A 26,243-nucleotide genomic window follows, 5' to 3' on the forward strand; every position below is an offset into this window, starting at 1 on the left:
GTGATATCCGGAGTGGCAGTTTGGCTTGTTTTGCCTGTGTTCCCTCTCAGTTTACTTTCAACTTCAGTCCATACCAGTGTTAACCTCAGTTATTTCCAGTCGTCATGTCTCGGGGGTCAAGTGCAGGGTTTGACCGCCATATCACCATCTTCTCTCCGGAGGGAAGACTCTACCAAGTCGGTAAGTCGTGAAAGAAATGGGACAAAAGTCAACCTGCTCTGTCATCACTACTGGCTAACGTGCTAACTTTTGCTAGCAGCTTCTATCTAGCACAATCATACTTCATTGACATTTAAGAAGATTTTGATTTCAGTACATCGTGGTAGGGTAAAAATGCTATTAATATATGGTTAACTATTAGTGAATAGAAGTTGTGAAGTAATAATTAACCAACCAGGTTCGTTGTTGCATTTGCTTCAGCTATCTTAGCTAGCTTAATAAAGCTATGGAGGAGTGCTACCATAAATGTAAGCTAACTAGCTGAATATATTTATTCGGCTTTATTTTTAATTAATAATTTCTTGATAATTTAGCGACCAAGTAACACACTTTTTACCCCTATTCTCACAAGTTTCATCAGTCATTTTCTTAAACGAGTTGTTATAACTGAGCTATATGAAATGTTGGCCTGATATGTAACAGACCTGTGAAACTAAACTACCACTATCCATATGTTCTAAAGAGATACATTCTGTCATACTCACGTTAGGAATCATGCCATTAGTATGTACAATTACATGCAAAAGAACTGAGTAGTTTGGTGCCTAAAAGTGCACACTTGGACCTCATGTTTACTTTTCCTTGTATCTGTCTTAAGAGTACGCCTTCAAAGCCATCAACCAGGGAGGACTGACCTCCGTGGCGGTCAGAGGGAAGGACTGTGTTGTGATCGTCACACAAAAGAAAGTCCCAGTGAGTATACACAACCACATTATAAACATACAGAAGTGTGTGTTTCTGTGTATTCATGAAGCATGTGGTCAGATTCTGCAGCTGCCATCATGGTTGTTGCGTTACTGGTGGAGCATGTGTGTGGCGTACATTTCTCTACTTTTCTCTGTGTCATGCATTTTTCTCAGGACAAGCTCTTGGATGCCTTGACAGTCACACATCTGTTCAGAATTACAGAGAACATTGGCTGTGTTATGACCGGCATGACTGGTAAGCAATGTCTCGTGATGGTTAATCCGCAAACTTTTAGGCGTTTAATGGATGCCAGTAATCATTTTTTGCTGTTAGTTTGGAGCTGGACAAAGCTGGGTGTGCAATTTTACTCAAATACATTACAGAGCATTACATAATACGAGTCAGAAACAACACCTACCCTTTTCTTTGAAAAGTGGTAAGACGTGATCAGTTATGAGTTGCAAATGCATTGTTGCAAAAGAAAACTACAGCAGCGTGAGCTCCAGAGAGAGCTCACAGTGCCAAAGCTAGCAGCCCAGAGTCTACCTGTTTCTAGCCGTAATTTAAAGTGATATATTTGGGTCATGGACTGGCTTGTCAACAGTGCTGAAAGAAATTAATTTATCCACCTCTAGTACTGTCATTCCAAGGATCCAGTCACAAAAAGAAGTATATTTTGTCACTGTATACACATTGAAACAACTTGTTTGTGTTGTGTTCATTCCTGTATTTGTTCATTCTTAAATTCATTTGTGAAATGCTTTTTCTGCCTCCTTCCTCCAGCTGATAGCAGGTCTCAGGTGCAGAGGGCACGATATGAAGCGGCTAACTGGATGTATAAGTACGGCTATGAGATCCCTGTGGACATGTTGTGCAAACGCATGGCAGACATCTCCCAAGTCTACACGCAGAACGCTGAGATGAGGCCGCTAGGCTGCTGTGAGTCATGTGCTTGTGTGTTTGTTTCTAAAGTGTGCTGTTTAGAGCATAGAATATGTTTAAATAGATCACATTGCCTGCTTCGCTTTGTTTCTACTGTCCTGTCATCATTCCTGTCTGTCTTGTGTCCTTCCTTCAGGTATGATAGTGGTCGGACTGGATGAAGAGTTGGGTCCGCAGCTGTATAAGTGTGATCCAGCGGGCTACTACTGTGGCTTTAAGGCCACAGCAGCTGGAGTCAAACAGACCGAGGCCACCAGCTTCCTAGAGAAGAAAGTCAAGAAGAAGCTGGATTGGACCTATGAGCAGACTATAGAGGTGGGACACACACACACACATACACACACACACACACACACACACATCTGTCTGTCTATCTATACTGTATACACACACACACACACACATCTGTCTGTCTATCTATACTGTATACACACACACACAAAGAATTAGTGTTAGAGTGTTACCAAGCATTTATATAACTCTGGTATGTTCAGATTTATAATGCCACATTACAGTTTTCTCCTAAAACAACCGATGCTGATTAGAATTGGGAGTGTTGAATATTTAAATTTAAATCCAAAACTCTGAACATATTAAAATTACCATGACGATCAAGCCAGGTTGAAAGAGAGCCACGGTCATGACATTGAAAACTCTGGCTTTAGGTTCAGTATACCCTGCTGACCCATTAATCTCACTTTGTGGTACACTACACTGGAGTAGACACCAAACTGTTGGAGCTGTTTAAGGGATCACTTTACGTATTGTCCATTAATGTACATAAAGTTATGGATTTAATCATTCAAAACAGGGATAGTAAGAATCCTGATATGAATATAATAAAAACTGATCTGTAATTTTGGTTTGAAAATGTAATATTTTCCACATTTTAATGTAATCTAATTTAGAAAATAATAAAATGTCAAAGCAAACAAATATAATATGTCACCCAGATCTAAATTTAATGTATAATCTGCCTTTTACATACACACACATATCTACATGCACACCAAAATACATATTTAGTCTGTTTTGGAAAGCTTGGACATTTTATTCACTGACAAATGTCGAATGCAGATTTTTAGAGATTATTTGACACTGTGGGTGCCTTTCTGTTTCCAAATGCATCTACTTCACAGATGTGACATTCAGTTTACTTTCTTCTCCTCCCCTTCCTGTCATGCTTCTCATCAACTCTTTCTCTCTCCTCAAAACAGACGGCTATCTCCTGTCTGTCAACTGTTCTGTCCATTGACTTCAAGCCCTCGGAGCTGGAGGTGGGAGTTGTCACTACACAGGAATCTAAATTCAAGTGAGTATTTTCCTGAGACAAAGGAAGTATCTTGATAGCCATGAATTAGGAATATGATACTGCCCGGCTGCTGCTGCAAATGGGTTTAGCAGAATATAAATCAAGCAGGGCATTGCTGGAAAAAAGGCACATTTAGCCAAACTTCCTGGATAAATGTTACAAAAAGCAAAAAGAGAAAAGCCGTTCAACGAAACAGACAACTCTGAACAGATACTGTTGCTCCTGCTTTTCAAGTTTTGCAGATTATTTTTAAGAATGGATCAAAACAGACAAGTTTTGTCATGGAAATTCCCTACACCTGAGAGAAGATCAAAGTAAGGGCTTAGGTGGTTGAATGTGTTCTCAACACGTCCGTTTGCGTGTAAGACCTTCAAAATCCAGCACAACAAAAATTCTCGTGTGTTTGCGTTCCAGGATCCTGTCAGAGTCTGAGATCGACACTCACCTGGTGGCTCTGTCTGAGAGAGAGTGAGGAGAGCTGGCAGCCATTTCGCTGCCGTTGTCACAACTCTGAAAAGAATGAACGTCAACACCAGAAAACCCCACCTCCTCCACACAAAGATAGTTTCCAGAAGAAAGGTAAAGGAGGAGCTGGTATCATTTTGTTCAGGAGAGGTGGTGCCACTCAAGCTCGCGAGACAAACAAAAAGCTGAACAATAAAGAACAATGTGGTTCTTTGTATAGTACCAGACGGGTAGAATACATTACCCATCTGCACTCCTCCATCCTCTCTGGTCATATCCAGGATCTGACTGGACACAATATCACACATTTTGAGCCCTCCTGCATTTTCTTTCAAGCCACACTGAGACATCCTCACTGCAGGCAGCTGCCAAATGGCATCGAGCCTGGAAAGATGCTGGACATTCAAATCTGTCTAACATGTAACACACGAGTTTGATATGCTCCTTGGCCGCTGAGCCGTTGGCCACAGTGCCCTCTCTGGATTTGCGCTCAGCCTAAATGACTTCAGTTGATGAGTGTGACATGAGCAGATTGGAGGACGAGGGTGTGGTAACACTACAACTACAGCACAATACTTCTCACCTTCTGTGGACTCGGAGGTCCCGCAGCTTCTTGAGTCACTGTACGTCAACAGTGCTTCCAGTCTTCACTCAGGGCTGCCACAGCGTGTATCTCTCTGATTTACTCTACTGTCTTTAGTTCCAGGATGATGTTTATGCTGTGATGTACTTTGTGATAACCCAGGGAACAGCTGTGGGAATTCTCCCATTGCGACAGTCATCGTTGAAACACCCCTGCTGTGCTCTGCTCAGGTCAACGTCAATGGGAAGTCTCTAATTATTTCATTCTCTCCCATGTGTTTTGATCCTCCTCCCCTCTGCTGCCGTCGCCGTTCATTACTGCACTTCTATTAAACGTGTTTTTATCGAACGCTGAAGTTCTGTCTTTTCTTTGTATATTTAACCATGTGGTGCTCTAGCCTCACATTACTCTGACCTCATTCCGTTCATAGTTGTGCCAAAAAATGTTGCTAAGCTTTTTATAAAATCGGAAAATTGTGCTGGGATATGAATGACAGGGAGAAATATCACTACAGTAGCTGCACTCGGATGTAAAACTGACTTTTGATGTGCCACTGTTGTTTGAAAGATTGCGCATGTAAAACTTTTAAATATGCTTATACTGTAAATAGTCAACAATGAACAGTATTTAACATTTTCAGGCCAAGTGTGGATATCTGTTTCATTGGGAAAAATAATGTGTGGTGTCTACACAGGAAATTAGACACTAGTTCCAAACGTCTTGCAATTATTTAAAATGTACAGTATTTTATTGTACATTGTATCTACAGCTATATCCCAAGTGCCATGTGTGCATTGTAACTTGAAGTTGGAGAGCCAACCCACAGGAAAAAAATTACAGAATTACATAAGTGTATTAAACATTGACGTTTGATATTTATTTGACTTTTGAGTAATACTCCCTTCATACCCCTGGCCCCAGACTTGACTGAGGCATCCTGTTATTCAGCGGAGATTCCCTTCTTTGGAGGAACGAGAAGCAGGAATGTCACGAACAGCTGAGTGTTCTGTTCCTGGGAATTTCCTGTCCCTTCCCTCTCAGCTCCACCCTCCTAAAAACTTCCTGATTTAGAGGACTGTGCAATCAGCCTCGTTCCACACGCACACACACACAAAATTTCCCTCTGCCTGGAAACGAGTTGTCGGCTTAGCGCCACTTCCCTGCGTGACATGCATTATATGAAAATAAAGGGCGTCCGCTGACAACCGAAACTCAGCTGTCATGCTTTGATGGAGCCATTTCTACAAGCACAAACACTGACGGCAGGAGAAACACACATGGTTAAGCTGATTTCCTGTATAACTGCAGCTCTGTAATTCTGTCAGGCACTGTCGATATAATGTTGGGTTATGTATAAACTTTATAGTGATAATACCTATATTACCATGTCGTATGTACACGCGTGAAAGCATTCCTGTCCAAACTGCCATCCAGGACCAACTGCAATTTTCCAATCACATGCCACCTGTTTCCACTTCATGCCGCCCCTCCCAGTCTCCACAAATACATTCACACAGCTTCTTACTGTTAAATATGAGTGTTTTTAATTTAACTGGAGTGTGCTGGACTGTTTGCTGTCTGACATATACAACCTGCTTAACTGTACACATTCACAGCTTCCATAAAAAATACATCTTTGTATACACAGCATTTACAATATCGTACAACAGAGCTGTTGCAGGTTCATCTGTGTGGAAGGATGTTTTTTGCGACAAATGAATCGAGTGTCCACAAAATACAAGCAATCCTCTTATCATACAGCAATCCCATCATAATGTGTCATGTGTTCACATCTCAGCGTGCGTTTGCTCTCCTGCAGCCTGGAGCGGACTCGTTGGTTGAAGCCTCCGTTCGATCCTCCTCTGCAGCTGCCTGTCCATCTGGTTTGTCAGCGGTCACGCCCGCGCCGTGTCTCCTGTGCTATCGGGCCCGTGACGTTATTGCAGGAAGCAGTAGACATGCCGAGCCATTTCTCTTGTCCCTAACAGTCATCACCGCAGCCTCTGTAACTTCCTCTCTCTGTCATTTCCTGCTAATGTCCATTCCACTGGATGTCGTCATAGCCCACCTAGACACACGCGGAGCACAGAAAGATGGTTACACACTGGCTGGAGGGCAACTTTTAATGTTTGAGCAGAAGCACGGCACTTTCAATACACACACCTCCTCGTCAGACTCCTCGTTCTCCTCTTCCTCGCTGTCGTCTGATTCGCTGTCAGGCAGCTCCCTCAGGTCGGGTTTGGTCAGCATGTACAGTTCTTGCCTGATGCCGTCGTTGTCGCGCCCGTAGGTGAGGTGGTAGGGGGTGTGGCCTCCGGAGGTCAGGAGGTTGGGGTCTGCTCCTTTCTTCAGCAGCAGCTTGACCAGCGAGAGATTCTGCTGATCCACGGCCAGGTGCAGTGCACCGCGGCCGTTACGCTGTTCCTACAGGACGGGGACAGAACATGTTTTATTAGTGTAAAGACAAAACAAGAGGGCTGGGTGTCTGACAGTTTATCACCACATCAGAATATTTCACTTGGAGATGCACATGTGTTTTGTGTATGACACTGTTGGTAATTCAGTACTCTTAGGTATTTCATGTGTATATTCTCACATGGTGGGTGCGTTGCCTACCTTTGCATCAACATCAGCTCCTAGATCCACCATGTTCTCCACCAGTGAGAGGAAACCCTGAACTGAGGCCAGGTGGAGACAGTTCTGACCTGCAAAAAAAAAACAGCAGAGGAAAAACATTACAACTGACACCAGATCAGTCATTTATACCTGCAGTTTTCTGGGGCAAGTTCAGGTTCAAAAGGTGAGTAAATTAGCTATATGTGGATTTTCATTAACCTGCCTTATTAATGCAAATTATGAAAGGAAAGACTTACATATGCCATTTTGACTTTGACAAAATAAGTTCAGGTTTATTTTATTTGTAAACTTTGGTTCTCCAAAGAAATCCCCAAACCAGCCAACAATTCCATACTTGAGGTTTAAATTCTAAAACTGAAGCCCTCTACATTTCTATTTGAAGCCGTAGCATCTAACATCATGTGCCATGTAATAGACGGGATTTCTACGGATGTGATGACTTGAACTGCTATGGCATTCCCCTTACATGCTTAAATGTTTCCTTCCTCCTAACCATAGTGTTCAGGGATAATGGGCAGCAGAAATTACTCTTTTCATGCCCACCACTCCTTTTTTTAAATAGCAGTTAAGACCAGCAGCAGTCTGGGCAGTGTCTCATCTGCTTCCATGCACCACGGGTGGGCCACCACAGGATGGAAATTACCACCACTGCCACAGAATATAATATTCTAATAATGTTCAAACATTGAAATTTAGCCTACCACCGCTAAATTCAAACATTTTTGTCCATGTCCAACAATCTCACCCTGATAGTTGCAGGCAGCCATCACTGTGTGCAGATGCTCCGGCTGACAGTTCTGTGTGATGACGCTGAAGCACAGCAGGTTACCGTGGCGACAGGCGATGTGAAGAGGCGTGTCCCCGCTGTCGTCCACCAGCGTGGGGTCGCAGCCGGATACCAGGAGGCGCTGACACACGTCCGCCTGGTTTGTTATTACTGCTAAGTGAAGAGGAGTCTGGGATGGGAGGAAGTTAAGAGAAGACAGGTGAGCTTTGAGTTACAAGGCATTTTCACTATTCTTAATGTGATGAGACATTGTGACTTAATGTTGCTACAGCCTGGCGAACGGAGAGTCTGGACAGAGTAAGTGAACAGAGCAAGGTGGAAGGGAAGAAGAGACTGAAGACAAATCAATATATTCTTGTTTAAATCCTCTTGAGAGGTGGCTCTCACATACCTGTCTCTGGTCATTTTGTGTGTTGAGGAAGTCCGTGTTCCTGGACAGGTCGATCATTGTTCTGATGTAGTCCTTGGCCTCGTGGATGATGGCCAGGTGGAGCAGCCTATAGACACAGAGAGGGGAGGTGGAAACCTGTTACAATACAGAACACCACCAAATCCACAAGGCAGAAGGAGTAATTCACAGAAGGAAACCAGTGACACACAGTCACATAACACTTTGTAAGCAAGTACATAACAGCAAACGCAAAAACCTCTGATTTTGTTTTCCCCCACCCACGTCAAACAGTGTTGCCTTTGAGCAGTGAAAAAATACCTAATGATCCAATGACACAGCTACGGTTTAAAATGCAGAATAACTACTCGACAGGCCAGAAAAGCAGAGCATACTGTGTGCTCAGTCAGGTGCAGGTTACAAGTTTAAAGTTCTTTCTTCAGAAACCAGGCCTGAAAATGCTGATCAGCTAATACGCTGCCCTCTGAAGGAAGACAACACAAAATCATACATAAACTGATTTCCATCAAAAAAAAAAAAAACAGCACAAGAAAAAGAAGCACAACTGTCCCCAAAGAGCAACAGTTCCCACATCTTGGGCCTCCAACCGTTCAAGAGAATCAAAGATCTTTTACTACTTTAAAAAGCTATTTCATAGTTTTGTGAGTGTGGCCCAGCTGTAAGTGATGTGATGCGGAAGGATGTGAATGCTGTAGACTGATGCAGACAAATCAAAGAACTACTTGAGCCTTTAAGTCCTTTGCTTAAATCAGTGTATCATGGTTTCATGCTTCACTGCTTTGCACGAGATGGTTCAGTTCTGACCTGGAGTCAGGCTGTTCGGCCCATCATTCATGCGCGTGCTTTGAGAACAGCTCACAGCCCTGTGCTGAGCCCGGACTAGATTTCCCGGCGGATGAATTGCGATGTAACAAAAACAACATTTAGAGTCGCTCTTGATGTTATTCCCCCTGGTTTTACGACAGCAGCAAGCCGCAGACACGCACTGCAGCGCAGAGTTTCGCCCTCTCAGCCTCGACAGCCTCACATTTGTGTCATTTAAGGTCCGTTTTCTCGTTTTTCCTTTTTTTTTTTCTTCTCGCTTCACGGGAGCGCGCGTCCGTCGGATTCCTTGGCGGCGCGCCGGGGACTTTCCCAGTCTGACCCACGGCCATAGTAGATCCCCTCCTGATAATGGTCTTTTGTTTACGTCCAACACCGCCGCGCCTGACCGCAGCTGGACCCATTATCACGACCGAACACCCGGCCTGTGTTTTCAACACCGCGGCAGCCTGCTTTTATAAGCCCCGGAGTTTAAAAAGTTAAGCCCCAGCCCGGACTAAGTTAGGCCCGGGCCTGTGAATTGTCATGACAAGCTAGAGGAAGACATTCCCCACAGGAAAGAGATCAAATTACCTCCAAGACCCGAGCTGGGCCTGCTCAGGCGACACTACGAGCCGAGCTTTAACCGTGCCCACGGAGACCCGTAGATACAAAAAGGACCGTGCGGGGTTATTCCCGGGCTGACTTACGTGTCTCCGTCCTCTGTGATCTGTGTTTTCCACTCGAGCGGCTCTCCGGTTCCAGCGGGAGCCTGTTTGTGCTGCGGCGGCTCACATTCCACCTGGAGCCGACGGATCTCGGCCGCCACAGCCTGGTACTCCTCCTCCTTCAGCGAGTCCAAGCCGCTGTCCAGCCGCTCCTCCGTCGACTGGGCCGGCTTCCCCTCCTTGGGCTCCCGGTTGTAATCCATTTGGTTTAACACACTGGTCCGATGGAGGTCCATGGCGGTTTGTTGTTCGAGGCGAGGTGCGCTTGGTCGACTGCTGGCGGAGCGCTGCAGCAGTCTGTAAATGCCCTCTGTGTGGCTGCAGCGGGGCGGAGCTAACAAATAGGTGGGGGATTTCCAGAAAACTGTCACTTAGAATAACACGGCGTACAGATCGCTGGCTCCAGGAGGGGATTTCTATTGAGGCACAGAAATACACTTCTCACTTTGTCACCAAGAGGGCCAAGTCATTGCGCAGGCTAGGTTTGCTGCACTGAAAACAAACACATCTGCAGAAATATCAGTCTTTCTAGAAGTATTTGGAGTTTTTTTAAGGCACATTTCCACAAGATATATGCATTTCCTCAAACCTGAAATCAGTTGTTGCCTTGAAAACGTTTGTACATATTATGCAAACCATGCTCTTAATCCAACTTTGACTCTTCTAAGTCAAGTAAAAGAAGGAAATCAGCCTTCCGTCCACATCAGTGCTTCAAATCAAGTGTTATTTTCTAAAAGAAGGGCAAACACTGGAGTTTTGGAAATCAGAACTTGAAGCACAATCCTCTCCATTTCCCATTCCTCTCTCCGGTGGCACACATGTTGTGACATCACAGAGCTTCAGTTTTGACACGAGTGAGGGATGGATGCACGGAAAGTCCTAGAACTACACCTTCGTTAGCGTGCCCCCGCTGAATCACTTGACAACAGGTGATGTTGCTCAGCAGCCCCTCTGCGTCAGGAGGGGAGGCTGTCTGCAGCAGGCACAGGAGTTTCCCCCAAAACCTCATGTGTGATCGCAGCGGGATTTCAGTTTGTTTATCCTGCCGTGCAAATGATACGATGAGCACGAGAGCAAACCGACAGGCCTGCTGTGGAGTTTCCCTGACATCCTCAGATCCTGGCCCCGTGGTCCAGTTTATGTTTGTTCTTGTACCTAATATGTATAATATGTACCTTATCTCTGTGTCTGTCCTGGGAAGCTGTAATTCCACTGCACACATAGACCACTTGAGCTTGTGTAAGAAACAGTATCTGTGTCTTGCAAGCATGGAGGTCAAAGGTTGCAAGCATTTACCAACTGTGCTTAACATCCTTCCAATTATTTCTGAACAAAGTGAATGATACCACTGCTGACTTTTGTACTCAGAAGATGATTGAACTTCCCACTGATTGCCTCCAGCCGCCCAGTATTAAATCACTCATTCAATTCCTTTGCAGATAAAATGGCAGGACTCCAAGTTCTGCATAAGGACACGAGACTTCACGAGGCTGTGACCTATCCCTTTAAAAACAAACACCGAGCTGAACGTGATGTTCTGGGGGCCTGAGGGAAACTCCAGGCATGTTTTACCTCCCATTGTTCGGTCTGCGTGGCCAGCTACACTGGGAAGCTCAGGCTTCGCTCTCAGCACTTTTTCTTTCTTTTTTTTTTTTGTTTTTTTTTTACTGTCACTTCAGCCACTGTTGAGCGACATGGTCAGGAAAATGCACACACACATGCAACTGCAGAGTGTTTCACGAGGAAACAGCTTGTGTGTAGAATACCGTGCATTTACCGTGTTGCACAATGTTGAATTAAGAATAATTCACCGTGCAGCAAAAGCTCTAGTTTGACATTCTGCTTCTGTGTCTGAAGCAAGAAGGGAAAGGTTGGAGAGAGGGCAGCCAACCATACAAACCACATTGCCACTCACAGTTCATCCTAAATGCATAGTATGAATCCAGCCCGCTTGTCACAGTCAGCTTTGAATTCACAGTGAAAACAAGACCTCTGTTTGAACCAGAATAAGGCAGATGAATGGAGGACAGGAATGCACACAGCAAGCTGGAGGATTTAGAGACCAAGGGGGGGGACAAAGCAGTTACACACATTTGCACAAAGCTTCATGTATCCAGACTGAGGGAACATTCAGCTTTCCATTTGTGAATGAATAGTTATAATCGGCCAATCAGATTTTTAGACTCGCTCTGTATGGTGCGTCCACTTTTCTGGATAGTGGACGATGCAAACAGCCAGTACTGGATGAAGGTCTGGCAGAGGAATCAAACCAATCTGAAGTGTGACACTGAAGCGCTCAAGCACATCGACAGTGTTGGACATTGGATGGAAACACTCTGCGTCTTCTTCTTTGGTAATACAGATATGTGTAAATGATGCCGATATGATTGGAGTGAGTAGAATTGAATCATTTTGACCGGAAACCAGTCAGATGAAGCCAGCGCAACTCGGCATCATTACAGTAACTGACATGAAAGTCTGCAAGAACTGATGCTTGGAACAGTACAGAAACAGAATTCAGCTATCTAAACCTTTTACTAGCAGCCTCAGTCGTGGAGGGAAGGAAGTACACTTGCGCAAGAAATAGTTGTCCTAGATTTTTTGTGTAATCAGTGTTTTTCTGGGGTGTCTCCCAACTGGCTTTTCTGGTCTTTTCAACATGTGGCCAGTCATCAACACTTGCCCAGATTACCTATTAACAGCTGGTGTGTGGTCTAACTGGAAAGCAATGGGAACAGAAACTGAGTCTCTGATGATCTTAATGAGTTCTGACACTGTAGTTTTGGAGAAGAAGGATGAACTAGCAAAACTGTATTTCCCAGAGAGAAAAGACCTTTAACTGACTGTAAAATTGGATTAGAATGGATTAAGATGATTTTATTGTATGTGACACTACGTGTAATCTCATGTGGTTGCTTTTCGTCTGTTTTATTGTGTATGATAGTACTTGCGTCCTGTATGACAATCTGGTTTTTAATGCTGTCTGTATTGGATTTTTCATTCATTTACTTTATCTTTTACTGGAACAAAGTACATAAAAGGAAGTGAGCTGAATGAAAGCCAGATATTTTTCTTGGCATTCTAAGCCTCTCTCAGGAACAGTAGAAAGAATGAAAACACAGCGATCATGCAAGAAAGAAACATGAAAGAGTAGCATAAGTGGCAAAATAACTAATAACCATAATTAGCATTATGGGCTAGCACTGCCGGTTTCTGGTATCCAGTTTTGCAAGGGCAGTGTCACTTAGCTGGTTTCTTTAAACCAGAGCCAGCTACAAGCATGTCGGTTTATCCTGCTCACTATTGTGCAGCATGTGTGAGTGTAGCAGAGGCTGAAATAGTTAAAAAACAAAAAAATCCTTATCAGGAGTATCCAAACTTTTTCCTTATGAGGGCCAAAACCAAAACTTAAGGTTGGGCCATGGTCCAGGAGCAAAGCACCTATTCTGTTGTGTTGTTAAAATGTAAAATGGTAAAAGGATCTCAGCGATTCATGTTATCATTTTTCAGAATTACCTTTTAATCTCTTTTTTTTTTTTTTTTTGCTCGAAACATCTAGTGGACAATATCAAACCTGGCCCACTTTGGGCAGCCCTGACCTATACAATCCTCAAGTGAGACACAGTATTTACCAGTAAAGAAGTTAACCCACATAATCACATAATAACAAAATGTTATTTAAAGAATAAATCTGTTTAAATGTCTAATGAATATTGGAGAGAAATTAGAGAAATCATTTTCCAGCATTTAAAAATGAATGTCTTTGATTTATTTTGGAGTGTGACGATGTGTAAAGCTTCGCTGTGCGAGCTGCAGTATTTCTACTGAATATGCTCTAGATGAATAGTCATTGTCACATAAATGCAGGTACAGTATCTGTGCACGTTTGCATGTGTCGTCGGGAATCACTGGGCATTCTAGACATGAGCAGACATGTACAACACACACTGACTCATCATGAATCACTCAATCAGCCACACGCAGTAAAATGCATGAAGGTAAAGGGTCAAAGTGAAGAATGACTCATCAAATCACATTCTGAACGTGTGACTGTGTTAAGACCAAAAGCAATGACGGAGACATAAAAGCCCCCCGTGAACTCTGTGGAGTTTCACTGTTTTAACCGGCTGCTTTACCGGCTTCCCTTTTTCTCTGTTTCCTGCTTCCTGTACCAGTCAGCAGAATGACTGTATTTACTGGAGGATTTTACAGTCATGTGGTGTAAATGTTTGCAGTCATTTGAGTCCAGTCCATATTTTAAACAGAAGGGATTCAAAATGACTCTTTACTACGAAGAGTGTTGCCAGCCCCCTGTTTCAGGTCACATTAACAGACTTGAAACATTTTTTGAGATGAATGATTGTTGTAATCCGTGATGGAATGTAGCCACACACATTTACTCAAGCACCGTACTTTTAAAGGTTTTATTTGAGAATTGCCATTTTATGCTACTTTATACTTCCACTTCAGATGGAAATATTGTACTTTTCACTTGTGAGAGTGGTAGGTACTCGTTACTTTGCGGATTCAAGTTTTACATACAAAACATATGATCAATTTAGAAAATGTGACGTACAGATTAAACTCATATAAAGCAGTTCAATCATCTCCAACTCCACCACCGTAAGCGTGTAAATACTGATAATAAGACATATTATAGTACATAATGATACAGAATAACTTGACCTTGAGAAAGGCATTCATAGTTTTGATACTTCACTTGTGTGAGATTTTGAATGCAGGGTGTTAAAAGTATTTTTACATTGTAGTATTGCTGACTATGCCTAAGGAAAAAAAAACTTATATATATCTTAAATACATGTATACAAAATAGAAATAGATTTAAAAAACAAGAATTAAATTAACAAATTTTTGATCAACAATTCTAATATTTCATTGATAATTTGAACTACTTGCAGAAATGTTGAATGCAAACTGTTGCAGCTTCATATTTGCAACCGGTATATTTAAAAAAATGTTTATTAACTTGTTGAGAGAATACAAACAGCAAACCTGAACATACTGCTGGGCTTAGCTGTCATTACTTTGCAGTAGAGTTCTTAACTCTTTTGTTGATGTTCCTGATTTTGCTGAGTCTGCTTTAATGCTCTGCGGGGGTGATGTAGTCAGCAGTGCAGACTTCCCTTTGTTGAAGCTGCTGGTTTTTCATTCCTTCTATGTTACAGCACTTTGTTGAAAAAAAGCTGCCATGCAGATGGAAAGCTCCAGTTTCCTGCTATACTGGGCAACAGACAGCCAGAATCAAATGTTTGTTTCCTAGAGATCAAGTCTGAACAAGGATCCCGCTGCGCTAACACGAGAAACTGATCTCATCTGAATGACAGTGAGCTTCTCGCTGGGTGCACAGACACCAAAAACAGGCCGCCCAGACTCAGCATAACAAAGTCAGGGAGAATGACAGAACAGCCCCAGGGTGGGTCAGAGAGGAAGAATGAAGTCAATGGAGGAGGTTTGGTTTCTGTGCAGACAAGGTCTCTGTCAGCAGGGGGCGTTAGAGGACTGCTGTCAGTCAGTCAAGCGGTTCAAATTCAGATCATCAGCGCCATTTAATAATAGTAATGTGACCCTCTACTGGTCTTTGCAGAGACCGATCACGGGGAGGCCAGAGTCAGTCACAGGGGAGCTCTCTGAAGCTGGTAAAGATTAATCCAGGGATCAGTTGTCTTGCTCAAGGACACTTCAGCAGGGAGGTTGTCTATTGGAATTTAAACCCAGTTTAACAACCACCTTTTTTTTTTTGCAGAGATTTCAACCATATTATCAGCTCTTCATATTGGATTGAATTTGCTCAGTTGTCATGGAGACGGAGCAGCGGACATGCAGCCTCATTAGCTGTTATGATTTCATCCGAAGCACGTTCAGGACTTCAAGTGTCAGCTGGATTTGATATGCACCAGTAGGTGGCGCCAGATGACCACTTTGTTGAGACATGATAATGATCCAGAACAGCGCACACACTGAAGGCTTATATATTGGGGCATTTTACCTCGATGTTAATGAAGCTTGAGCATGGAGCCCGGGACCAATGAATTGACGGTGATTGGGTCAGGATTTCTTTCTTTCTTATTTTCTCATCACTTGAGAGCTGATTGGATGAGCAAAGCCAATGAAAACTTCCAGTTCTTTGCCTGTGGTTCATTTGGAGACTTTTTAACAATGTTTAACTTGATTACAGCAACAGTACTTACATGTAGATGTATGCATGTAGACAAAGAGGAGGGTTTTCTCTGCACAAAAAAGACTTTGCTGAATGAAATGCATATGGTGCTATATATTTTGTAAAACTCTAGACCGACTGAATTTCGCATTCTGTATTTTGTGTGTCCTCTGTCAGTGTTTGGTATGTATTTGCATTATGAATGTTAACTTCTCTTCTAAAGAAAATCTATTAATGAATAAATTCATTTAATTAAGCAAGCAGTATAACATTGCTTAATCTGTGTTTTATTCTTATAATAATCCCCGCAGCAACCAAAAGAGCTCAGGCACGTTACAGCCTGACTATGTGTGTGTGCAAAAGAGAGATTTAAACCAATGCTGACCTCTTTTAATCTGTTTTGGTGATTTTTTTTTTAGTTGTAGGCCATGTGGTAAAAAAAAAAAAAGGTGTCACTGTAATTGTAACGACCTCATGGCTGCATACAAAGATAATATTCTTGACACTTAAAAAAATCTCTTTCTATTGTTAATTTAATCAAGTCCTAAATCTAAACTACCACACCACTAATTGGCAGTGAAATGTTTGATTTTTTCTATCAGACATTTGGCTCTGCACACACACACACAGTTAGGTACAAGCACAGTTCCCGTCCTATAGCCCTTGTTAAGGTCTAAACTCCATGTAAACACAGACAGACAGACAGCTCAGCTGTATAATACTGCAGTACTTAAAGGCTTGTGACTGAGAAGCAGAGATCAATAGAGTCATTTTCAGCAGTCTGGAGGATTATCCACCTCACTGCCCACTGATGCGATGCAAACTAAAGACACACGCACGCACACACACACGCACACACACAAACACACTTCATGTCCTCCAGCCCACAGCGTCCTCAGGCTGTCTGTGGATCCATAGTTTTGCAGGACATTGACTGAGAACATTGTGTTTAAACTACTGAAAGGTGCCTTCTCTGTCTTATCCTTATATTTATTTGAATACGGAGTTTCATTATTTTAACGTTTGAGCTTTGTGTCCCAGTTCACTTTTAATGCACTATTACCAATAACCATATTTAAACAATGATTTTAATTTTTAATTGTTTTGAATGTTGTTGTATAACTATAACATATTCTTACTGGTGATAGTCTACAGGGGTCATGCTGGATGTGGTCATGCAAAGACAGCTGATCTATTGCATTTAAAGGCATTTACTATTCACCTAGTGCAAAAACTGGATTTTCATCAGTGAAGTGCACAGTGAACAAATCTGCTTATTTAATGCAGATAGATAGAAGATAGTGTAGCTAGACTACTGCAATGGAATATTTTCTTTTCATTGTATATTAGAGATACATGGAGGAAGTTCCCCTGACTTACTGTGGTATGATACCATGATAATGTGGAAGTACACATCAGCCAGGCAAAGATAGAATTCAACACGATGAGAAATTAAGTAATGTGAAATAAATTTCTTTAAACATTTTTACTTTTTAGATCAACATTCTGAGGAAGAATGTGAACATTATGAGACAGAAAAATCATCATAAATAATTTTGAATCAGTTTCTTGTTATGTTGATTCACCATGAGTATTTCTATTTTAGTCATGCTACAAAACCAGAGGCCCGAATCACCACTGCGTCAATCAGTTAGGTCAAGAAATGCTGAACCTTGGTTCAGGTTTCCTCTCTATGGGAGACATTAGCAGCAGACGATAACAGTGAAACACAGCCGAAGATCCAGGAAGCTTGGTGCTTTATGTGTTCTTAGTGCTGGACCCCCCAACACCCATCTCATTTCTATTCTCATTTCTATTCCCCAGGCGGCACTCGTCAAGCCAGCAGCTCGACCCTCAAGCTCGTTCTCACGCTCATCCGCCTTGATTGATTTCCAGGGAGCGACGCCGGCTGGCCTGAGCCCACTGGCCGAGCTATAGACCGCCTGGCCCGCGCGGAGGGGCCGTCCTAACCCGGGGGGAGAGGACGGATGGATGGATGAATCTCCCTCCGATCTCTTATCAGCCAGAGCAGCTTCTAGTGGGAGGACGGGACGGGTGTGAATAGTCCCAGCACACACACACACACACACACACACACACACACACACACACACACACACAGAGGGAAAGCTATGCCCGAGGTATTCCCACCAACAACAAAGACACAGATAATCAGACACTTCAGCAGGGCAGAAACGGTCCATTAGTACTCTTAAAAAGATACGATCTGTATTTGAGTCCCCACGGGTGCTGTTTCTAATTACACTGACTCTAACACACGAATCTGATCGGGTATTCTTCTCAAAAATACATTTCCATGTTTGCATGTGACAGATGAAGGTACATTAGCTTCTGGAAATAAGAGGAAACGATCAGAGCAGGAGCTCCTCAACCTGGGAACAAGATCAGTGTACTGTTTGACACCACAGCAAGCAAACTGGCTAAATGCCTTATAAAAAGCCTAATTCTACCGAGGAGAGCCATTCATTGAGTAGAATTATCGTGAATAATAATAACAACAATTATAATTTAATCTTTTAATATAACAGAAAGGCTTGTTCACCACATTATGAGCCACATTAGAGGAATCGAAGACCAACAACAGTAAAAACAATGTCATAGAATGACAAAGGTGCCTTAAAGCATAAACTAAACTAAAACATTGTTTATAGTTCATACATTGGAGACTGTCCCAGGAGGCACCATCTGTTTATTTTAAGGTATTTAACTCCAATAGCCTTTTTCTTCTTTTCTTTTAAACATTAAGGAGCATACATTACAATGCATGGGTTGATAAGTCTCATTGGACCATCGTGTCCTAGTTGTTCTTATAATAAAAAATAGAAAGATATAGTTTTGAATTCATTCTGGGACTTAACCTGGACCAAATCCCCTTTAAGAAGTCATCAGAGTGAAATAACGATTTCAGTCATTAGTCGTTGTTCTATTTTGTCCCTAAAATGTATGCACGTCCACTCTTAAGTCAGATATTTAGTTTAAAAATGTAAATGACCACTAATAACTAGCAGGCCTATAGTCTTAGGGGTCCTGAGAATGGGAGAAACTCATTGTTCAAGTGTGCAATGTATGTGCTCAGGCGCGTGCTCAGGAAAGGCTGGTCGACAAAAACAAACACGCGCACCACATACACTTTTGTCTCTCACGTGCTCACACCTGCGCGCGCCTCTCTCTCTCTCTCTCTCTCTCTCTCTCTCTCTCTCTCGCTCTCTCAGCCACTTCAAAGCTCTACTTGAAAGTGGGCTCGAGACAAGAGTTGTTGTTCTTTCCGCCTGGTGGTGCCACGCGCCGAGCATCACTTTTCATCATCGCCATGCCTCGAGGATTCTTGGTGAAGAGAAACCGGCGCTGTTCAGCTTCATATCGGTCACGAAATAACAGCAACAGCAAACCTGGAACATATGACTGTGACAGCAACAGCGGCGATAACTCTCAGATGACCAAGCTGAAGGCAGCGCAGGAGAGCGACGCGTTGAATGTTTCCCCGTTTGAACGGCCGGATGGACTGTTCCCGGCGTTCCGCGAGGACTCCGCCGGTGTCAGAGAGGCGTGGAGCCCGCACGTGGAGTCCGCGCTGGAGGCGGAGGCGGACCGGCGTGCGCAGTTACCAGAGACCGAGGAGCAGGTGAGCGAGGTGGACGTTTTAACTCCCGATGGTGATTTCTCCTACTCCTTCCCACCTCCTCCTCCACCTCCCCGAGATTTGACATTAACAGAGTCCTGCAGCCCCGTTAAACCGGTCGGCACGAGACTGTTAGAGCAGCACGAGGAGGGGGAGAAACAGCCGTTGTACCCCGGCAGGTGCCTGACATCATCACCAGTGTCGGAGTTACCGGAGCTGCCGTTCCTGGTGAGCTCCACGCCGACCTCGGTATCGACTTCTTTCGAGAGGCTCCTCGCGAGCAGCAGCCGCCACGCGCCGTCCTACGGGCCCAATGACAAATATGACCCGAATATGGGTCATGTGCACTTGTTCCCGCCACTGACGCTGATGAACCAGGAGCAGCACCAGGCAGCGAGAAAACGCTCGTTCCTTGAAGCGGACCAGCGCTTGAGCGGCAACAGGCACAACAAGCAGTCCGCGGGGAACCCGGCAAAGAAACCCAAAGTGAACCGGAAACTTAACTTTGAGGATGAGGTCACGACCTCACCGGTTTTGGGTCTGCGGATCAAGAAGGAGTGTCCCGAGCTGAGAAGACAGCGGGAGAAGTCGTCTGCTCCCGCGGGGAATCAGCCGCTGGGAGAGTTCATCTGCCAGCTTTGTAAAGAGGAGTACCCTGACCCTTTCTCCCTCGCGCAGCATAAGTGCTCCCGCATAGTGCGCGTGGAGTACCGGTGCCCCGAGTGCGACAAAGTCTTCAGCTGTCCCGCCAACTTAGCCTCCCACCGTCGCTGGCACAAACCTCGTCCCGTAAACAACCAAGGAGGAGATACTCCGTCAAACAAGAGCCAGCCATTAAAGGAAGCACGAGGGCTCATTCAGCACGAGAGGCAGCCGGTAGAGATGGAGGGCAAAGAGAACGAGCTGCTGCGCATTAACACGAATCAGCACCACGGAGCACTGGACAGCTCCTGCGTCAGGCGCGAGCCCTCCCTGCTGCTGCTTCACCACGGCCGGTCTCGCGACAGCCCCGACAGCGACAGCCTCGCGCCTCCTCACTATGATTCCTCGCTTCATTACCGGAACCCGGCTGAAAGCTGTCTGGACCTCCAGCAGCAGGTGAGAGCGGCAGACAGCCCACCCTCGAGCCTCCTTCTACTAAACGGCAACCCAGACGAGCGCGCGGACCTGCCCCAGCAGCCGCCGCCGTCACTCCCGCATCCTCCGTTACCGTTTGTCCAGTCGTTACCGGAGGAGGAAGTGTACGAGTGTCGGTACTGTGGGAAGAAATTCCGCCGACAGGCTTACCTGAAGAAACACCTGGCTGCGCACGAGATGGCAGCGCGAGCGTCTCCGCCCCCATCATCATACGGCCAGGTGCGCGAGACCGGTGGCGGACAGAGCCAGGTGTTCCTGTGTCACCTGTGCGGCGCGCGCTTCCCGTCGGTTGAAATCAGGGACAAGCACCGTCTGTGGCACGCGATGAGGGACGACTTGTTGGCGGGAGCTCTGGGAGGAGGACTTAGACCAGACGTATTCCACGCGCAAGGCGAAGAGAGCGGCGCCAGGGACTGCGAGCCGCAGCAGATGTTCACGTGCAAGCACTGTCCGTCCACATTCTTCAGCTCCCCGGGCCTCGCGAGACACATCAACAAGTCTCATCCCACCGAGAACCGGCAGGTGATGCTGCTGCAGATGACCGTGCGGCCGTAAAACGCGCGCGAGATACAGACACTCAACTGATTAGTTTTGAAAAAGGATCAATTTATTAACTGTGACTATTAGTTGTTTTCATTCACACTGAAGTATATATTTATTTCAGCTAGGCTTATATTGTAAATTCGGACTGAGGCCTGTTTGTTTCAGCTGTGGTCAAAAGGTAAATATCTTATCAATGGGTGCTACGGGACGAGGATTACGGTCACTGTGCCTTTTGTCTAAATGTCAGTAAGCGTCCTGACTTTGAATCTGTTTCACGCGGACTCTACGTAAGAAAGATGCAAACAGTATCTATGGCCGTGGGACTGATAAACTGATAAACCAAAAGCAAATACAAACAAACCTTTGCTGTGCAGCTGAAACCAGGCATTTAAATATAACGCTGTCAGTTAAACTGGAGCTGTCCATGGTGTTGAAACTGAACACTCGACCCACTGAAACGTGTAGAAATAAACCACAAGCCCTGTCCAAGGTACTGAAACCAGTAATAAAGCCAGAGGCCAGACATTGTTTCTGTATTTTCATTCTCATATAGAGAATATCTGTCTTTATCTGTATTAGCACAGAGGATGGCATCTCGTCATGTTACACCCAGCGCTCTGTAAATGATTTGACATTAAGATACAGTAACTCACCTGTTATAGTTAGTGAACACCTGAGAGAACGGACAGACTTAAAGGCCATATTGATTAGACTTAACTAAAGGAAGAGGGAATAATTTTACATATAAGCTATAAATGACTCGGCTCCCTCTCCATGTGACAGACACTGAAACACGCGGTCAACATACTTCTGTGGCAAAGTAATCAGATTACACTGAAGCTCAGGAGGAGTCTAGTGTGTTACATTACATTCTGGTGTAATATGTAGTGACCTGTAATTACATTTAGAAAGTGACCTTCCTTACCCCAAGACCTGGAGTCAGAATCAATGTCCTAACTCTATTTCAAAAAATATTTCATGTACAGTGAACAATAAAAAAAGATGAGAAAATAATCATAATAAACCATAATATGCCTTTTATAGTAAATGTGCCAGTAAACTTCTGCTATAAAATATTTTCATACCGAAATGGAACATTTAATGTTAGTACTGCTAGTAAAAATGTCTTTTGTCTTTACGAATTGTAAATTACTGTTGAAATATTTGCTAAATGCCTTCATGATGCTAAAAATGTATTTGTGATTCTATGAAGCCTATACAGTATTATTTTGATATGTCTGAAATTGAATGTGAAATTTATTCTAAATAACTGTCAATAAATGCTAATACAGTAAAAATAGATGAGGAGTCCTGCTCAGCTTATTAAAATTGGTGTATATACATATATATGCACACACACAAACAAATCAGTGGTATGAATCATTTATTGTCAAATTCCATCATCGCTCTGTGTGTCCAAAAGAGACATTACACGTTTACATACTACAGGTCTGACAGTAACATAGTTTTGAGGAGTGTGTGTATGCTGTGATACAGCTGTTACATGATCAACACATGCAGTTAGTACTGAACTGGCGTCATGCAGTATGTACAGTCAGTAGTTACATACATCAGCTTTGTCCCAAACTAACGTGTGGACGACAGCTGAACTCGTATCCATCACAGCATCCAGAGCATCCATTGACACAGGCACAGAGCTTCCAATTATTCATTATGAAGGGACATTACTGCGGTTGATATGGCTGCAGACGAAAGGGGAGTCAAAATCCAGACAGGCAGGGTATTAGATATGAATCGTTCGTAATTGTGAGAGGCTTTGTATAACTTCGGTCTTCCACAGGTTTTGGTTGCTGCTTATCAGAGCTGTCAGACTGAACAAACATACATTTCTGAAATCATGAGTCTGTTAAGTCCAGTTTAGTGAGCAGATCACTGTGAGCTCAACACTGAAATCCTATTTTAAATCTGCAAATTTGAAGGCTGAAATTTCCCATTTTTTTCCACGAGACATAAAAGCAGCATCATGACTCCAGTAATCATGTGGGGACGAGGGATTTTAATCCAAAGAGTATAAAGGAGTGTAAACAGGGCGTTGCTGTGTGGTGTCGGTACTTGGACAGAGTTTAGGCTGGACTGAACAGGCTCAGGTTGTCAAAGTGTTTGCAGGATGTAACCAAGCAAATTGAGCCGCAGCTGGCGACTGGCAGGCGGGCTGTAGTCTATATACAGCATGAACAGATCAGTCCCAGAGTGCAGTGGGGCTACTGGGCTACTATCAATGGCGCTTCAACTTCAGCAGTAACAAGAACTGTAACAGCAATAATTTAAAGGGACAACTCAAATCTCAGCTGATTTCCAAATATTCACAAAGAAACACAACATGAATTTGACAAATTTCTAAAAGCTAACAATTTCAACTCCCACAAAAGGGGCAAAAAAACAAACCAACAAAAAAATGTTACAATCCTGTCCTTCTCTATGGAGAATTTATGACTGAAATAAAACATAAAAATATTCAGCAGTAACAGAAAACACAGCTGTGAATACACTTCAAGCAGTGAGGCCTGATGCAAACCCTTTAACTCAGATGCATGTTTTAAAATACAGACCTTTCATGTTTGTTTCCTGTAGGCCATGAAACCAGGAAATCACGGAGACATGCGGAAAACACGCCACCATTTAAAAAGGAGGACGAGATGGAAGTACTCTGAACAATGTAAGCTAATCTGAAACCTTGTCAGTTTTATTTGTGCCGAGCTGAGCTGATGGAGTGTAAAATGACGCCGTTAACATACATGAAAATCATTTATGGTTAGTGTTACATTTTGTGATTACATGCGGATCCCCTCCATTCAGCACTGGAGCAGGGATGAGTCAATATATAAGAGCAGCGTGAAACAAAAAGCGCAAAACCATTCATATATAACTGATGATACGCTGAGATCTCTTTCCTTTCTTCCCCTCTTTGGCCTTGGATTTGCAGTATCTAAATCTAGCTTTCCTCCTTCCAACCCCACGAAGGTGGTGATAATGAATTACCATCGAAAGACGCCGAGCCTCATTCAGCAATATGTCAAACAATGAAACATGAGGAAAATGATGGCCTGCAACTGGTTTTCTTTTCCATTAAATGTCCCCCAGTCTGGCTGTGGTACTACAGTTATGTATATAAACAGTAAAGAATGAGTTCACCTTGAAACTCAGAGACAATGAAGTGCAAACTGGTTATGAAAAGGAGAAACCATTGAAACAGAACATCTTGTAGTGTCAACCCATTTTAAGCGGATATGTGATTTGAGGTTAAACCACAGTTTGGCTTTGGCAGCTTTTCTCACAGAACAGTATTTACACAACAAGCCTCCTCACACTGTACACATTCTTATAGATATTCATATATCTACTATATATATATATATATATATATATTTATACTCATACATATATAGATATACAGAATATATAGAGTCAAAGGAACAAAGAAAGAACAGCTGTGGTTCGATTGCATCAGATCACGGAGCGACACTGAACTTAAAAATACAGCAACATTCTTGTTCGGGTCAAAAAACAATTTACAGTCGATTTTAAAAAGAAAAATAAAAAAAAAAGGAAGAAAGTAAATGCAATGAACATCAGTGCTTGTTCACATTTTACAGCATGAGCAAAAAAGTCAAAACTAAACTTTATATAACAAGTGCTTCCTCTTTGATCAGTGATGTCTTGTTAACTGTCTGATAGCGCTTCTCTCTCCTTTCTGAAAGACCAACAGTCCCTCCATCATTACTTTAACACTGTTTCTCACACGGCTTCACGCGAAGGGTCAGCTTTGACTCCCAGAAGTTCAAGGAGGGGATTTTCTTCTGGATTCAAACACGGTGAGCATTTTTGGCTTGAGAGTGTCCACAATGACAGTTTTTTTTATCATTATTAGCAAACGGATGAGTTACTATTTACATTTTATGAGCGCTGAATTGAAAGCGCTGCCCTTATCTTTACGGGCCTAATGCTGCACTGAGAACAAAAATAGACTTTAATCTTGTTTTCTTCCAGCAACACTATAGATGCAGCCACTCTAAATTCAATCTTTTTGTATCAAAACTCATGTTTCTGTCTGTACACGCATGGACTGACTATTGTACAAATATACAGATGTTCGACAACACAGACTGAAGAGTCTCTGCTTTTGTTTGTTTTTGTTCTGCAGTTTGACCTCAGTGTATAATGTGGCACACTTAAGCTTTTTTTTTTTTTTGCAGTCCCGGTTGCACTGCAGTTTGAGCAGTTTCTAACATGGCACAGATTATTATGAACTAATACTGCACTGCTTGGGCTGTGCTTGTTCAGCTGTTTCTACTGTGGCGAAGGTCAGCATGCTGCAGCACTGGTTCGACTGGTTTTTAGACAGCAAAGCTTAAGATAAATTCAGCAGCTGTGAGCTGTGACTTTCAAAATAAAGTTATAGTATAATATAGTCCACAGAATACTATTACATATGTTTATTCGAGTACAACTGTGCGTCAAAGCGTTCTGTACATACAAGGCCAGTGTCCAATCAGAACGGCAGCATGCTGGAGGAGATGGGATGAGCCCGTCATCACGAATCATTTTTCCTGCTGAAAATGGATATGTGTATTTCAATGTGTGTCATGTTTAATTTCTTGTACTTTTAAGTGCAGCTGTAGACCAAATTTCATCTGGAGAAACATTTTTCGAGGACTTCCGTGTCTGACTGCTTGATCAGACATGAACGACGTGGAGTGTCAGTTTGGACTGGACCACGTAATCTAGAGATCTTAAGTCTTATTGGCCGATCCAGAGGAGCGTCGCAGCTTCATGGACATGCGGCTCTTGCTAGTCCGAGGAGACATGGGGGACGCCGAGTCGCTCCCGGCCTCCCCAAGAGCCGGACTTTCTCCCCGAAGAATCTCTAGGCAGGAGCCTGAGGAGGAGGAAGGGAGGAGTGTGAGGGGAGGACGGATGAGGTGAGGGGACGGGTGGGGGGTGAGGGAGGTTGATGGATGGGGGAGGCAAGGATAAAAGAGAGGGGGAAGCAGGTAAATAAGAGCAGAAGAGGATGAAGGGACAACAAGAAAATTACATCACAGCTCATGACGTTCTTCTGAGCCAGACTGCACAAACGCCGACACACACACACAGACACACACACACACGCACACACACGCACAGACACAAGACAACAGACAGATAGCTAGAAAG

The 26,243-nt window shown here is 43.6% G+C and overlaps 4 protein-coding genes across 8 annotated transcripts in view; 2 read left to right on the forward strand and 2 right to left on the reverse strand.

The window, feature by feature from the left end:
* Positions 1-6: 6 nt before the first annotated feature.
* psma6a (proteasome 20S subunit alpha 6a) lies at positions 7-3,822 on the forward strand. Its single transcript, XM_041953415.1, has 7 exons — positions 7-180; positions 818-912; positions 1,080-1,161; positions 1,690-1,845; positions 1,985-2,163; positions 3,066-3,160; positions 3,575-3,822. The coding sequence occupies exons 1-7, from the start codon at positions 105-107 to the stop codon at positions 3,630-3,632; spliced, it is 741 nt and encodes a 246-aa protein (XP_041809349.1). The 5' UTR covers positions 7-104; the 3' UTR covers positions 3,633-3,822.
* Positions 3,823-4,951: 1,129 nt separating this feature from the next.
* nfkbiab (nuclear factor of kappa light polypeptide gene enhancer in B-cells inhibitor, alpha b) lies at positions 4,952-9,868 on the reverse strand. The gene is made up of 6 exons (XM_041953341.1): positions 9,553-9,868; positions 8,024-8,129; positions 7,591-7,801; positions 6,825-6,913; positions 6,372-6,632; positions 4,952-6,276 (listed from the first exon to the last, which is right to left on the reverse strand). The coding sequence occupies exons 1-6, from the start codon at positions 9,804-9,806 to the stop codon at positions 6,241-6,243; spliced, it is 957 nt and encodes a 318-aa protein (XP_041809275.1). The 5' UTR covers positions 9,807-9,868; the 3' UTR covers positions 4,952-6,240.
* Positions 9,869-18,949: 9,081 nt separating this feature from the next.
* Positions 18,950-21,080, forward strand: LOC121618930 (insulinoma-associated protein 2). The gene has a single exon (XM_041954576.1). It carries the CDS (start codon positions 19,080-19,082, stop codon positions 21,078-21,080), a length of 2,001 nt encoding a protein of 666 aa, XP_041810510.1. The 5' UTR covers positions 18,950-19,079.
* A 1,355-nt stretch (positions 21,081-22,435) lies between these two features.
* The window catches only part of ralgapa1 (Ral GTPase activating protein catalytic subunit alpha 1), a 65,830-nt gene continuing 62,022 nt past the window's right edge, over positions 22,436-26,243 (reverse strand). For 4 of the 5 annotated variants that reach the window (XM_041954602.1, XM_041954606.1, XM_041954601.1 and 1 more), the window contains one exon: positions 22,436-25,965. In XM_041954602.1, the coding sequence (XP_041810536.1) occupies positions 25,820-25,965 (146 nt within the window). In that variant the 3' untranslated portion in view covers positions 22,436-25,819. The remainder of the gene's footprint in view (positions 25,966-26,243) is intronic. The other variant, XM_041954604.1, reaches the window with a different exon arrangement.

Source organism: Chelmon rostratus, chromosome 15, assembly GCF_017976325.1.
Source record: "Chelmon rostratus isolate fCheRos1 chromosome 15, fCheRos1.pri, whole genome shotgun sequence".
In the NCBI taxonomy this organism is placed as follows: Eukaryota; Metazoa; Chordata; class Actinopteri; order Chaetodontiformes; family Chaetodontidae; genus Chelmon; species Chelmon rostratus.